The sequence below is a fragment of the Crotalus tigris genome, unplaced genomic scaffold (assembly GCF_016545835.1).
Source record: "Crotalus tigris isolate CLP2741 ecotype Arizona unplaced genomic scaffold, ASM1654583v1 scf7180000018357.297301, whole genome shotgun sequence".
Lineage (NCBI taxonomy): Eukaryota > Metazoa > Chordata > Lepidosauria > Squamata > Viperidae > Crotalus > Crotalus tigris.
In genome coordinates, this window is record NW_024096962.1 from 260,440 (window position 1) to 277,044 (window position 16,605).

Here is a 16,605-nt window from a genome sequence, read left to right on the forward strand (position 1 = left end):
ACCTAATTAAAAGCAGAATGGAAATATACAATCAAACAATATAGATAAGATAGCTCTGCACATGTGTTTCTCTGAAGAGCATTGTACAGAGAGGCCCAGAGGAATATATAGCTACTACTTCATAGTAGGTAGCCAAAGTTGTATTTATATTTATTTAATTGTATTTATTAAATTTTTATGCCACCCATCTTTCCATAAGGTGACTTTGGCCAATGTTGATGCATTGTGGCTGTTATCTAGAGTTGTTTGTGCAGACCAGTTCATAGTCATTGACTGCTTCAGAGATATCTGGGGGTATAAAATACTTTTGGTATAAAATATATGAGGAGAAGATATGATAGGGATGAAGCTTAATATTCTCAGTACGAGGAGGGCAAAGATATTGGGTATCCTACTTCATTTGTAGGAATGTAATATTAAAAAGCTTCAAGTAGCTCTTTAGGTTAGATTAGATCAGGGGTCCCCAACCTTGACAACTTGAAGACTTGTGGATTTCCAACTCCCAGAATTCCCCAGCCTGCAAAGTCTTATATCTCTAAAAGGTGTTTTCATTCTTCCTCGCATTTTCTTCTTTGATTTATATTAGAAGGTGGTCAACCTCAATGGGGATTTTAAGACATTTTATGAGAACTTTATTGTAATGGCGCTGTTCCAGTGTGGAAGAACTGGACTATATGGTTTTTAAGGCTCTATGGCTTTATGTTTCATCTACAGTTGGGCTAATGCTGTTAAAGAGGTTCACCACAAAATTGTTTTAGGAAATAGATTAAATGTTGGGAAAAGTTTGTGTGCTATTTAATGGTAGTAATATAGGAACTGTTTTCTGTGGGTTATCCCAGGACCCTGTTGAAAGAACCTATCTTCATCATCATTTAAGATCTATCAACATGTAGAAGGGCTAATTGCTTAGATCCCTGTTCTAGAAACAAACCCATGAAAATCGATTGTTTTTGGGTTTCTCTAATGTCTAAAAACATCTCTGGCTAAAGAGAATGAAAGGAAAACCACAACAGAATACCCACATGTGTACAGACACACACACAAACACACACACACACACACAAATATATATATATATATAGTTCCGGATAGTTCCTGACTTCTGTGTATTTCAGTTGCTAACTGTTGCTAAGCAAGGCAGTTGTTAAGTGAGTTTTGCCCCCCATTTTTTTTATATTTTTGGCCACAGTTGTTAAATGAATCACTGCAGTGTTTAAATGAATTGTGCGACTGTTAAGTGAGTTTGGCTTCCCCCATTGACTTTGCTTGTTGGAAGTCAGCTGGAAAGGTTGCAAATGGTGATCACATGACCCTGGGACACTGAAACTGTTGTAAATACATCCCAGTTGCCAAGCACCCAAAATTTGTTCACATGACCATGGGGATACTGCAATGGCTATAAGTGTGAAAACCAGTCCTAAGTCATTTTTTTCAAAGCTGTTGTAACTTCAAATGGTAACTAAACAAATGGTTGTAAGTCAAGGACTACCTGTAGATATATCATCAAAAATCAAAAACAAAAAAATGTCTGTGCTATAGAATTTCTGCAAGTAAAATAATTTTAATTATTCTTCACTGTGGCCATGGATGAACCTTCACTCTATAGCCTATAGCATGCAAAATACTGTTTGAATGGCCTGAACCAAGAGTAGAGTTGATTAAAAAAAAAAAGTTGGAATCATCGTAGTATGACCTTTGATTTATTTTCTTCTCCAAGCATTTATATTATGTACATCCACAATACAGTAAAGAACAATAGGCTCTCTTTCCAGAAAAAATGCAGATGTGCTATGTGTCCGTGCAAGGACCATGAGAGGGGCAATATAAAGTCTTGCATCCTAGCTGGCATAAAGATAAGCTTTTAATTAATATTTAGTCACGTTGTCTGTTCAGTTAGCTAAATATATCCTAATATAGATATATTGATTTTCTATTCTAAAGCAATCAATGGACACCAGTCTACCCCCTGAAGACCAGGATTCATCTGGAGATGATGATGATTCATTTTCTGGTTTATCATCTGGTATAGGTATGCTTAAGTTCTCTGTTCTTCTATTATAAATAATAATTTTTGCTCAAGTATTAACCTAGGGAATTATTTGTTGCCATTAGAGCAATAATGATTACCGCTTCAGAAAATTTGGAAAGAGGATTAAATAAATTCATACAGGATAAGCCTCCCAGTAGCTGAATTTCTCTATGGTTGTATGCTACCTTATATAAATCAGAGTTGTAAAACCTAAGGCCACATTTGCTCCTGACTCATAATAAAGTATGCATTGTCTAGAAATCCCCAAAGGCTCTCTCTAGCTGCACTTTTTAAATGTTACATAAAGTAGAAGGTTGAAGGGAAAAAAAAGTATATAAACTATAACTTAATTGTTATATGAAATCAGATTGAGGTTTAGTACTGCCCATGGCCCAGAAAAGGCGATACACCTCTGTCCTTTTAGACAGCAAAGGGAATTGCATTAAACGAGGAGAAAGAACTCTTCCAAGACAATGGTCAAATAAGAGGGTCTTCAGCCTGGGCCAAGACAAGCCCATCCCTAGTTCACACAAAGAAACAATGAGGGAAGGGGAGGAGCACATTCAGACTTACAAGATTCTGCTACTATAACTGTTAAAATAAAAGTAGTGCTGAACTACATGGTATTTGTTTCTTAGTCTGGTCTACCTTGCAGAGTCCATAAATCAAAGGTGGTATTCCTTAAAATGGAACTGCTAGGAAAGAATAATGACAAAGGACTACCACCCTCATATTCTTTTTGTAAGCCTTTTGGAGGCATCTGGGCAGCCACTGTAACGCAGAAGAGTGGGCTAGGTAGGCTTTGCTTAATCTGGCCAGTCTCATTTTAGCAAATAGATGGTTTCTATTGCAAAGACTTGTAATATTTTGCAATACAGGAGAAGTGTTTTTGCAGCATTGGTAAGGAACATTATGATGACATCAAGTGGGATTATTAAAAACATGGGGTGGAATTCTTCAGACTATTTGGCCAAGGTTTCTTTTACTGTAGCATTATACTTTATTTTTGAATCCTGATTAAAATTAATCTTGATATTAGGTTCTTCGATAGAGGATGAAGTGATTGTCTCCAATCTTCCCTTACAAGAAAGCACAAATACCTCTCTGATGCCTGAAGTTTCTACCAGCTTGAGAGATATCCAGACAAAGGTTCAAGTTACAGATAGTCCTGTGGAAGATTATTCAAGTCCATCTGTCTTTATAGCAAGCATACCTGGGTTTCCAGTTACTTCTGTCGTATCCAAGGAGCCACCAGTAACTTTTGAAGAGTTAGACTCAACTACGGAGCCAGACACAACAAAACCTACTGTATTGACGACAAGCATCCCAATAGTGCATCATGTTTCCACAGCCAGAATTACGACTTCTCGTGCTGCTAGCACAGTCAAATTCATTGATATTCATGACATATCTAATATTGATGAAACACACTCATTTGGCATTGTGCCAGAAAGTGAGAGAAATTTGAATAGTGCCCTACCCACTATGGTGTCTTCTACTGCTCGAATGGAAAGCTCTCCTCTGCCTGAAAATGATATCTTCCAGGAATATGGTTCTGGTGGTCAGGTAAGAATTAAATAAATTATTGGCTGAAGTATGTTGGAATACAAGCGCTTTGGAATATTTTTACTAGTACTTTTGTTACTTCTTAGTTATCAGTTAATCCTGATATGTTTAACTGTTTCAGATGTCGACTTTGAAACGTGTGGCACAGTGCTGGGATCCTTGAGATACATGGGTGTAATTAAAATATGGGTGCTTTGAAACATACCATAATTTATGCCTCCTTCTTTCAAACAGGAAGATTTTATATTTTCAACACACGAGGAAAATCAGATAAATGTAAAGGACCTTGAAGCAGAAAACAGAGTGATTGATACAGAAACAAAGAATGCAAAATCTGAAGGATTAATGGACAGGAAAGAAGTACTAGGAGGTATGCCTGTGTTTGTTTTGGGGTGTATTAGGATTGTGCAGCACTTCAGATTTAGTTCCAAAACTATATTTGGAGCAGTGCACGGAGATACAAACGTACCATCTATCTACAATTCTTTAAAGCAGTTGTTTTTCCAAGGTTGAGTAGTTGTCCCTTCCTCCTCAAACCTGTTACATAACTCTGAGAGAAGACACCATTGTTTTAAAGAGCTGTAGAAATTAAGGCCTACCCTGAAAATAAGCCCTAGCTTGATTTTTGGGATTGAGCCTAATATAAGCCCTACCACCAAAATAAGCCCTAGTTTTAGGCACACACTTAAAAATGAAGCTAGGGCAGGGTGGGATGGGGAGCTGCCCTACACGTCCCACACCCACTGACCTTGCAGCCAGGCCTCTCCTCACCAGCCCACTTCTGAGGTGTCTTCTGCAGCCAAGCCTGCATTTCACAGGACTCTCCAGAAATCTACTGCAGCCGAGAACCGAGCTATGGATTCAATTCTTACCTTGGTTCTGCAAGACCTCTGCAGCCGAGGACTGAGCTATGGTACTCGGCTGCAGAGGTCTTCTGGAAAGGCCTGACTGCAAAATGCAGGTCAGAATGAAACTGCAGAATGAAGCTGCTCCTTCAGCTGCAGAAGAAATGGATCTGCTGGGCAGGGCTGTCGGTGCTGGAGGTGAGTATAAAAGTATAAAAGACTTATTTTCCCCCTGAAAATAAGACCTGATGCCTCTTTTGGAGGCAAAAAAAAAAAAAAGAGAGAGAGGACCAGGTCTTATTTTCAGGGAAACACGGGTATATTCATGCTCCTGCAAGTCCTGAAGCACCTTTTGGGAACTGAAACTCAAATGTTCCATAGCTCTGGTATGTATGTATGCATATATGAATGTATGTATGTATTGAATGGGATGTATGTATTTCTGTATATTGCAATGCACCAACCCTCTGTATAAACTTATGTATGTTCAATACATTGGTTTACATTCATGGCTGAACTGCCAACACTATTTTCTGTGTAATATTATTTGTTTTATATTAATGTCTATAATGGACATTATTTCTGACAGAATGTGACAGTTACTGCAGGGCATTAAACAGAGCTAAAGATGCTCATAGCTAGTTGGTCTTGGTCTTAAAGGTCTTAAAGCCAGAATCTAGAATCAAATAGCTGAGTGGCTCAGATAAAGGTGTGTATAAAAGGAAATCCTACAGTTTATAGAACTAAGTTATTTGTAGAGCCAATTAAAATATAATTCTGATGTTATGAGTGTCTTTTTTCTTTTCTCTTTTCTTTTTTTCTCCTCTCCTTTTCTCTCTTCTCTTTTTTTGCAGTGAAGAGGGACCCAATAATCATTTCTTTCTGCTACCCATCCATAATTCTTTATTTTGGTACATTTATAGTGCACCTTTCCTCAGAGAACATTATTTCCTTCATACCGTTAATTTTGTTCCATTGTGCACTAAGGTCTCAAAATTTCTTTTAGAGATTACTTCTAAGAACGTGTCAAGCATTTTGAAATCATGATATTTTCCATTAGGCTTTTCCAATGTTTTTAAGTGGTTAGCACTCTTGATACTTCAAAAGATTATTGTGGGTCCGATGTGAACTTTCTCATAACAATATGTGTATACCTTCCCTAATATCTGGAGGATGGCAAATCATGAACCAGAAGTCAGTTGAGGCACAGAAACTAGTGGCTGCTGAAGGAAATGTTCATAGATACTATGTTAATTGACCCCATAATTATTTTAAGGATCCTAAAGATGTGTACAAAGGCTTAAGTCAGTTGAAAATACTTTTACCATAAACAGAGGCTGGTTTTGAGGATATAAAAAAAAGGGGGGGCTGTTTAGATTGCTTTATCTGTTTGAATGCAGTATACACAATTCTCTTGATGATATCCTTTGGGACTTAGGAAACAATCATCTCCCTCAGAGATTAGAACAAAATTTCTTTCCACTTTGGTTCTAGCTTGAAAATGTACATGTTATCCTTTTTTTTCTCACAGGAGTCATCGCTGGTGGACTCGTAGGCTTACTATTTGCTGGATTCCTAGTTGCATTCATGCTGTATAGAATGAAGAAAAAAGATGAAGGAAGTTATTCATTGGATGAGCCAAAGCAATCGAATGGAGGCTATCAAAAACCACATAAGCAAGAAGAATTCTATGCATGAACAAACTGAACAAAAACTAAAGACCGTTTTCTTATTCCTGGACATCATGAGTTCTCACTGCATTTTTAAAGGGGGGAAAACTAAAAGCCATAAGACTGAATCTAAGGCTCTGCCTCCTTGTCATTGGGAACTATAATTTCTCCAAAGTCAATCGGGATTAATAAAAACCTTACCTGCTTTCTTGCACAAAGATTACCTGTAAAGTGGGACTTCCTATCTTGTCTAAAGACTCCTAGGGGAAGATAAGGAATCAACTGTATATAATCTTGATGTCTTATGAACGCACCAAGGAATTCGTACGATACAATATGTGTGTTGTCAACGATACTCCCCCCCCCTGTCCCCAGCAAAATTGGCTAGCCACATTTTAGAAAATAATCTTTTTAAAGACAATGGTGTGGCTTTTGGCAGTTATTTTCCCCATTTCAGCCATTAATGCTAGGTCCCTGAATAAGCAAATAGCGTGGGAAGTCCGCTTGAAAAATTACAGATCTGACCAAAGGGGTGGAGTTCTTTAATAGGAGTATGATTCCACTAGAGCTCAGTGGGAGAAATGGTGTAACACCGATGCTTCAAATTCTGAAGCAAACACATTGGGAAGTAGATATTTAAGACATTCACACTTTTCCTCTTCTTTTGATCTTACTGCAATATCTCTGCTGCTCGCTGCACAAAACCCCCACATCAGTCCTAGTATCGGGACCAGTACTTTTTTCTTTACCTCTTCTGCACTGAGTTGTTGATAATGGCTTCTCCACTGCCGCCTTGAAACTTCTTTCACATAGTACTTAGAATGCCAGGTGCAGCCTGCAACATACAGGACAAAGCATGCCAAGGCTAATGAGGATTCCTGTTTCTGCCAAATCTCAAGGATTTGAATCGTATTAGATTGGGGTTTGCAGTAGGAATTCAGGGAGCACACCTTTTGGCATGCAGGGCCTAGGGGTATATGTACATGGGTGATGACTTTTATCTCGGTCCAACCGAGAACATTAATAAGAGATTTTGAAGTTCAAATACATTCAGAAATTATTCTGTGTAGAAGAGGGAGGTAAGAATGGATTGTGTGCCTTCATCACTTTTGTGTAGCCCAAATTGCTCAGTTTTGTATCACTGGGATCTAATCAATGAATGTTGGCACTTCTTAACCAGTATTTAAACGTGTTCACCGTGTTTGGAAAAGACGATCTCTCCTAAGCAGGCAGATTTCTGTTTAGAATAAAGAAGCATAGATGTATTATTTCCGTAATGCACAGGAGGATGATATGGATGTGAATAATCTATACCGCAATGTTTTGTAGAGGTTCTGGGTTTATAAGAAAACACTTGCATCCAATTTAGGCTCTTTGTTTCATCCTTTACAACTGTTGGTTTGCAATATATTTTCTGCTTCTAGCAAAGTTTAGATAAAAGGGTGAGCTACACTAGTGCACTGTGAGGAAATATGGAATGCTAAGCCGGAGTAAATATTTCAGAAAGGGCATAATTGTGAGCTGCTGCCCCACTGCACATTTGGTGCCTTTCTTATCTCTTCCTGCTGAAAATACCCTTGATGGGTTACAAATTTCAGTGAGTGGAAACAGGCTGTCAGCTTCTTACAGTACCAAGAAACTATATAGTGAAGTTTTAAGTGATGTGTCCTTTTTATGTATGGAAAATATGATTATTGACTTTCTCAGACATAGGAAACACTTCTCTTTTTCAAGCAAGGAATAAAACTCATGGTTTGTTTTTTTTTGGAATGGTCAAACTTGAAAATAGAATCTGGAAAGTAAATAGTAAAATCAGTTGCTGTTTTGTTTTGGTTTATTTTATTTTTTTTGTATTCCACAACCATACACATGCAATAAAAAGGCAGTCGGTCAAAATAACTTGTCTCATGTCATTTACCTGAAAAATGCTTTTCTACTCATTTTCGATTTGAATTTTTTTTACATGTTTTGAATTGCAAGGTTATTTGGGGGGGGGGCTTAGAATACAAGGACCCTTGCCTGATTAGCTTGATCTAAAAATGTGCATGCTTCCATTTAGTAGAGAGAGAGAGCAAGCAATAGCTTCATGCTGAGCTGTCTCAGGATGGATTGTTTAAGAAAGTTGGAAAATACGTAATCCGAGTATTAAAAAAATATAGAATATTGTCCCAAATGTGCTTTTCCAAAAGGCTTTACTGAAAAAGCTTCTTGAGTGAGAAGTGAAATGTTTTCAAATGAGAAAAAAATAAACCAAAAAAGTCCAGTTGCCTTTTGGAAAAGCACCTTTGGGACCACCATGACCTGGATGATTGAGAATCTCCATAAATATATAGAATATTGTGAATGCTCAAAATGAGTACATATAATATTTATCCTATCTTAGTCATACTCTGAGATTAGCTACCTATTAAAAACAGACAATTTGCAGAGACTTATTTCTAGTGTGAGGGAAGATGTGAAGATCTACTACAGTATAAGGGAGACTTACTAGTCAGTTCTAATACGGTATTTCTAAGGGATGATATAAACTCTTCAATAGGAATGAAGTCTAGTGCAAAAACAGCTAGTCCTCTGCCCTGGGAAAACTTTGCTCTAGGAGCTGTGTAATTACTAACTTTCTAGATGGGGGCTTGTGTGGGTGAGTAATAAACAAAAATCTTTATTGCAGTGTAGTAGGACTAGCCTGGTAGCATTCTTCTGGAGAGGTGGTCTAATTGTCCATTTCTAATTGGAATGATCTTTAAGTACATGAGGTGATATAGATATAACTCAACTATATGGGGCAAGACTTTTTGTTTTTGGAAAAATAAAACCTGGGGTCCTTCCACATGAGGATTTTATTTTGTGTATGTGCTTGTATGCAATCTTCCCACCTCAATTACTGAACTTTTCTGTAGTTATTTCAAAAGTTATGAAATAATTACAGGCTATTCCAGATGTTTTACTATGCCTTTTCATGGTGATTTCATAACATTTTTTCCTTCAATTCTTATCCAACTTTTGTTCACTCACTCATTCAGACCCATAGAGGGGCTATGCACGTGGATAGTGATTGGATAGGATTTCTGTGTGCAACAAAGATAGATGTTAAGAGTAGCTTTTCTAAAGTTGAAATTATCTGTTTCGTTTGCTTATACACAGAATTTAGCTTTCCATCTTGTAGTGACTTTGTGAAGACTATTGCCAAAGATTGCTAAAAGTCTGCCCCTGCCCCAGTCATTGCTCTAAGACAAGAAGCAAAATGGCTATATTTGGGTGGTCAACCTACCATATCAGAGGTTATGACTTCAAAGAACATTAAGTTCAGGAGAAAGCTGGCTTGATTACTGACATTAACATTTGATAGCATTTGCCTCTATGTTAGTCCTCCCCTTGCTCTGCTACTGTAATTTTATTTATTTATTTTTTTGTGCTAGTAGCCAGCTGTCACAATTCATAGTAAAATGTACACAGATAAAGCCAATAATTGGGGACATAAGATTTAGTTACTCCGAAGTTGCAAAATCCATCTATTCTTTTTATTTTATCTTCACACTCATCTTATTGGTTTAATAAGTTGCACGATTTAAGGAGCAGTTGTGGTTTTTTCACATGTAAGCATTAGTCTGGCGCATGTTAACTGCAGCTGTGAAAACAAGAGTATGGGAAAACTGTGCCAAGCTACAGTGTTGAACATCATCAACTTAAGAAGTAGTTTTCTGAATTAGTATTTTTTTTTTCATTCTTTTACACTTATGCACACCTTTGCTGTCATGGTCTGTTTGCTGTAGCAACCATTCCCAGCCAAAGGCTAAAACTTGCTAATGTGTAAATATCTGAGATGTTTACTGATTTCCAGAATGGAAATAGGAATGCCCTCCAGTTGTTTTGGACACAACTTCTTATCAGATCTGTGCAAGTCATAGTCCAAAACATTTGGACATCATAATACCTGAGTTAGGCATTTTTTCTTTAACATTTCTTAATGATGAATTATGCTGTAAAACTGGGTCTACAGAATAAACCTAGAGAAATGCTGGACAGGACTATTTTGAGAACAAAAGTATGTTCACCTATTATTCTCATGTGGAAAGAGCCAGGAAGCTAAACATTAACACATAGCTTGTTCCTCACCTGATATGGTAATATATTTTTTTCAGATGTGCCTAACCACATGAAACAGAATAGTGACAATACAGTGTGTGCATTTGCCCTAGCAAATGGCTCCTTGGGATCCCTGCAGTTGACATGTCAAGAAAAGAAAATACCAAACCATCAGGGAAGAAAGGATGCCTTATTTCTGGTTCCTGGGTATGCATCTTCAAAACAATAACAATAATAGAGTTGGAAGGGACCTTTGAGGTCATCTAGTCCAACCCCCTGCTCAGGCAGGTAACCCTATACCATTTCAGACAAATGGCTGTCCAGTCTCTTCTTGAAAACATCCAGTGTTGGAGCATTCACAACTTCTAGAGGCAGGTTGTTCCACTGATTAATTGTTTTAACTCTCAGGAAATTTCTCCTTTCTTCTAAGTTGCTTCTCTCTTTGATTAGTTTCCATCCGTTGCTTCTTGTCCTGCCTTCAGGTGCTTTGGAGAGTAGCTTGTCTCCCTCTTCTTTGTGGCAACCCCTGAGATATTGGAACACTGCTACCATGTCATCCCAAGTCCTTTTCATTGAACTAGACATACCCAATTCCAGCAACCGTTTATTTATTTATTTATGAGACTTTAAGTGCAAGCACTCTCTAAGCGGTGTACACCAGTAAGCAATGTATATATATATTTACATTGCCCCCAACAATCTGGGTCCTCATTTTACCTACCTCAGAAGGATGGAAGGCTGAGTCAACCTTGAGCCGGTGAGATTTGAACCGCTGACCTGCTGAACACAGTCAGCTAAAGTGGCCTGCAGTACTGCACTCTAACTGCTGCACCACCTCGTTCCTTATATGTCTTAGCCTCCAGTCCCCTAATCATCTTTGTTGCTCTTCTCTGTACTCTTTCTAGAGCACGGGTGTCAAACTCGTCATGTCACGTGACATGTTGCGACGTATCATGACTTTTTTTGCATTGCCGGCAATGGGGTGGACACGGTTTCGGTATGATGAGACCAGACAGTTTGACACCCCTGTTCTAGAGTCTCAAGGGCCGGCTAATGACAAATGATAGTTGTCATGTGTTGACTTCATTGCAAACACAGATCATAGCAACAACAGCACTGTATTGCAACCGTATTGTAAAAATAATATATTTATTTGACACTATATAATGCAATGGTTCTCAACCTGTGGGTCGGGACCCCATTTGGGGTCAAACGACCATTTCACGGGGGTCACCAAACAAGTCTGTCCGCCATTTTTTTCCCCTTTTCTTTGGCCACGCCCCTGGCACCAGTAATGTATAAGTGGTTGGGGGTCACCACAACATGGGGAACTGTATTATGGGGTTGCGGCATTAGAAAGGTTGAGAACCACTGATATAATGTGTCCTATTCACAAGCAGCTGACCCAAGTTCTGCATGGATTGCCACTGTTCTCATCCTTGCATTGCTGATGAGTTTTGCCTTGGATTCTCCTAGAAAAGACAATTTGTTTCTACATGTATAGTAACCAAGGTTGGCACTTTTGTAGCTTCCATCACAAAGCTTTAATTATGGTATTTGCAGGCTCCTAAACCAAGAAAATGTGACAAGGTCCATAAGGACCTTGCTCATGCATATATTTATCGTTCCTCTTTGCTAAATATTGAAAGCACGTGTGTACAGTGGGCAAGCACACATGTATACACTGTACCAGTGCTGGATAGTAAATCTGGGGGGGAGGGTTTAAGAACAATAACATATCTGATGTTAAATGTTAAATTAGATTTTGTTTACCATCAGCTTTCTGAGCAAGATTGGGCTATTGGAAATTATTTTGTTTATTTGTTTGTTGAAAAAGATAGAATGTGAGAAGTATACCCGTGAAAGGAAAGCTACTTACCTTTTTTTCATGCAAGAAATTAAAGATGAGGGAGAGTTTGTTTGTCCTCTCTGCTTTCCTCCTCACCCACAGCCTAATTGATTGGTTGAGGTAAGAAAGTGTGGATAGTCCAGTGACTCAGTGAATTAGGTAGCTACACTGAGATCTGAACTTTAATCTCCTTAATCTGTCTGGTCCTTGTCTTTGCACTATAATCATGGCATAATGTAATTTCCCCCCTCTTCTAACCAAGTAAAACAAGAGATAATAAGCATGTCACAGGCTGCCTTGAGCCAAAGAGATAAACGGCTTGAAAAAAAAAAGTTCTTTATAAAGTTACCTACTTTGTATATTTGTGGAAAGGACAGATGATAAATCTCTACATAGCAACAGATTCTTTTATAAAACATTGATTTTGGATTAAAAAAACGAGTGGATTTGATAAAATTCTATTAGAATTTGGCATTGGGATGGGATGGATGCGGGAGGTATTTCAGTAACTGAAGAAAGGTGTACAATCTCACAAACAAGGCACAGGGGAAGACAAACAGGAAATATGAACTAAAATGAAAACAATTTGGAATTTTTATTGAAAAGAGTTGGATCCAGAATAACTTTTTTTTTTTTTTAGAAAATGTATATAACCACCCAATTTATGTAATCACAACTCTGGTGATGTTCATTAAATAACAACCAAAGAGGATAAAAATATGATTATGGCTAAAAAAAATTCTAAAGACACCTAATCCATTGTCAGATTATCAAAGAACATACAATGCAGTAGGAGTCAATCAGATGTGCCACTCTTATCTCTCAAAAATTGGGTTCATTTATGGTGCATAGAATTGAGCCATAACCAGGGCCTTCTGGTTATGGCTGCTATCTAATCCTTGAGTCGGAGCCATGAGTCCAGGAGGACATCCAAGTTGAAAACAAATCCCCTCCAGAACGATCCCCTCCAGAACCAATTGTGGAGAATCCTGGATACAGCTTCAGAGAGATACATATTCCACAGCCACTTGATCTTCTAGGGTTAAGCTGATGATTGTTCTTTCCCATCCAGTCCCCTATAGTCTCCAGACACTGACAAATGACCTTGACAGCATAACTCAGCTGGACAAGAACAGAGATGTACAATTGGGTATCACCACATATGGTTGATTCTTCACCGTGTGCTGATGAATGTCTGAATAAATATCCAGAATCATTGAGGGAAGGAATTGAATTCTGGAGCATCTTGCAAAGAAGGCGTTTAGGGCTAAATCTTTCTCCCATCATCAATACTGACTAACTAACCAGAAGGAAGGAGGAAAGCAATTGCAACACCATTCTCAAACCTGGGCTGGTCCAGAGGGATCCCAAAGTCAATGGTATCAAATGCTGCTGAGAGATCAAGATGTGTCAGAATGGGTGCACTTCTTCCATCCCAATCCTGAAGAAGTGATATTGTAGTGTGACCAATAAAATCTTAGAAAGTGTATCACAGTCTGAAAGAGATCCACATAATCCAATTCTTCCAGGGCCTTTTGGAATTACAATTCAACCACTTTCTTCACAACCTTCCTTACAAAAGAGTGGTGATGGGATGAAAGTGAGATGAAAACTGTCCAGCTCTTGTGGAACCGATGTTGGCTTCTTGAGGAGGGGATGGATTATTGCCACTTAAGAAGTGATGGGGCAATCCCATATCTAAAAGATGCCTATGAAAGATGTAGAAAGGGACAGGATTTCAATCATATGATTTGGATTCACAGTCTGATTTTTTTCAACCTACCCCAACGAAGTCCCTTGACACTTTGTCCTAACCCGTTTGCTTTAAAAAAGGTTGGGGCTGCTATTTGGTTAGACAAAGAATATTGCCTGGAAAAACCTGGAGTCTTCAACATTTTCACTTTCTAATAGGTTTACAGTGACCTCAGTTCTCTTGTTCACAGCAGTTGCCAAAAGTTCAGCACCTCTGGCACAGCTTTCTTTTTGAACCCTGGTAAAACATTGATCCTGGCCAGGATACTTGTGGGAAAGACTTTGGGGCTTCAACACAGCTCCTGAAGAATTAAGTAGAAATTTCCTGTCAGTAAGACCAATCAATCGGTGGAACAGCTTGTCTCCAGAAGTTATGGATGCTCCATCACCAGAGATTTTAAAGAAGAGATGATAATAATAATAATAATAATAATAATAATAATAATAATAATCCCCCAGTGAGGCACTACCTTGACGTGGTTGTGGGGCTTGTGTACTCTGAGGAAGATGAGAGCTATGCCAGAGGTTCAACCATACTGGACAGGTCTCATCAGAGGAGTCAGACAAAGAGTGTCTCTCCCATAAAAAATATGGTGAGACGTAAATTTCAGAATGCCATACCGGCTCGGACGTCGCCCGGGTTAACAAGGTCCGCGCTAGATATTGGAGTTCCTGGATATCTGGTGAAAAATGGGTTACAGGACTCAGGACTGTTGGCTGAGCAACCAGGGCCAGCAGCTGCAGAACTACTGGAAGAAAAGGTGTTTACCCGTCGCAGATACACAGTGATGGAAAACAAAGAAATAATGATCTGTTACTACAGATCAAGTCCAACAAGAAGAGGATATCTAAAACGAATGCACCAGTTCTGGAAAGAACAACATCCAGAATCAGAAATAACAGAACAGAGACTAGCAGATCAACGCCGATTTATAACACGAAATAAAGTATTCACAGAAACAGAATTGGACGAACTGCAAAGGTTTACCCAGGGCAAAGAAATCAAAGCCTTACCAGAAGTAATTCAGAATGTATAGGCAAACCAGGGGGAGTTGGCAGTGAAGGAATCCAGCAGAGATATACAACTGTTCTCATTTGGAAACCAGGCACCTCTTCCTCAGGAAGAACAAAACCCTCTAACTAAAGAAATAAAAGAATTGAAACAAAGAATAACTGAGCATCTAGAACAGCACAAAAACAACAGAATAAGGCTACGTGCATTGAAGCTTGTTCCAAAGAAACAGCTAGCACGAGCATTAAAAGATGCAAATACTGCAATATCAAGTATAAGCACCAATTCACTGCAAGAAACAAACCAACTAATGTACAGCACAGCTGCAGTTATAACAGAATACCTGGGATGCAAAATCAACAAAGAAGAAAAACAAACAAACAGTGCACCAGAAAAATGGAAGGTTAGACTAGAAAATAAGATCAGCAAGTTAAGATCACATGCAAGCAAGCTAGAACAGATGAAAGAAAAGAAGCTGAAGAACAAGAAGACCAAAGAATACCTAATCAAGAAATACCACTTAGAAACAAGGAAGATCAAGGAAGCACTGGAAATAATAAAGCAACAAATAACAGCTATAGCCAGGAAAATCAGTAGATATGAAGCTCGAATTGCAAACTATAGGCAGAACCTCCAATTTCAATCCAATCAGAAACGTTTCTACCAATCCATCAATGGAGAAACTGCAAGGAATCAGTCAGTACCTGACAAGGAAGAAACAGTGCAGTTCTGGAAGCAGATATGGGATAACCCAAAGAAATACAACAAGGATGCGGCTTGGTTAAAAGAGGTGGATGCAAATAAAACAGAAGTTGAAATGAAAGAACTAGTAATAACAACAAAAATGGTAGAAAAAAGAGCAAAGAAAATCAAAAATTGGTCAGCACCAGGTGAAGATGAACTGCATGGGTTTTGGTTGAAACATCTGTTATACACCCACTCATTGCCAAACAGTTCAACAATATACTACAAGGAGGAGAAATTGAAAAGTGGCTAACAACTGGGAAAACCTACCTAATAATGAAAAATCCAGCAAAAGGGGCAACACCAGGTAACTACAGGCCAATTACCTGCTTACCAACAACTTTCAAATTACTAACTGGTGTGGTAGCTGATGCAGTACAACAGCATCTAGTTGAAAACAATCTCTTTCCACCTGAGCAGAAAGGAAACCGCCCCAATAGCAGAGGAACAAAAGATCAACTCCTAATAGACAAAATGATCTTGGAAAACTGCAAGAGAAGGAAGACCAACCTGAATGTGGCATGGATTGACTACAAAAAGGCATTTGACTCTCTGCCACATGATTGGATAATAAAGTGCCTAGAAATAACAGGAGTCAGTAGAAACATCAGAAAATTTGTGCAAAGATCGATGGCACAATGGAAGACACAGTTGCAGATCAATGGTGAGAGGCTGGGAGAGGTTAATATCAAGAGAGGAATATTTCAAGGAGATTCATTATCACCATTACTATTTGTTATTGCACTGTTTCCTCTGTCAACAATACTGAATAACTCAGGACATGGCTATCAAACATCAAAAACATCTGCCAGACTATCCCACCTCCTTTATATGGATGATCTGAAGCTGTATGGAAAAACATCATCTGAAATAGAATCGCTGCTCAACACTGTCCGTATATATAGCCAAGATATTGTAATGGAGTTTGGCTTGGACAAATGTGCCACACTTACTATCAAACAAGGAAAAATAATGAAAACTGAAGGAATCAAGATGCCCCACGAAAATAACATTAAGAGTCTGGATGAGGAAGAGTACTACAAATACTTGGGTAT

At 38.5% G+C, this 16,605-nt stretch overlaps 1 protein-coding gene across 1 annotated transcript in view; it reads left to right on the top strand.

The window, feature by feature from the left end:
• The window catches only part of SDC1 (syndecan 1), a 32,340-nt gene extending 24,331 nt beyond the window's left edge, over positions 1–8,009 (top strand). The window contains exons 2-5 of the mRNA XM_039350826.1: positions 1,942–2,029; positions 3,069–3,595; positions 3,830–3,965; positions 5,972–8,009. Coding sequence (XP_039206760.1) covers positions 1,942–2,029; positions 3,069–3,595; positions 3,830–3,965; positions 5,972–6,138 — 918 coding nt within the window. The 3' untranslated portion in view covers positions 6,139–8,009. The remainder of the gene's footprint in view (positions 1–1,941; positions 2,030–3,068; positions 3,596–3,829; positions 3,966–5,971) is intronic.
• The last annotated feature ends 8,596 nt before the right edge of the window (positions 8,010–16,605 follow it).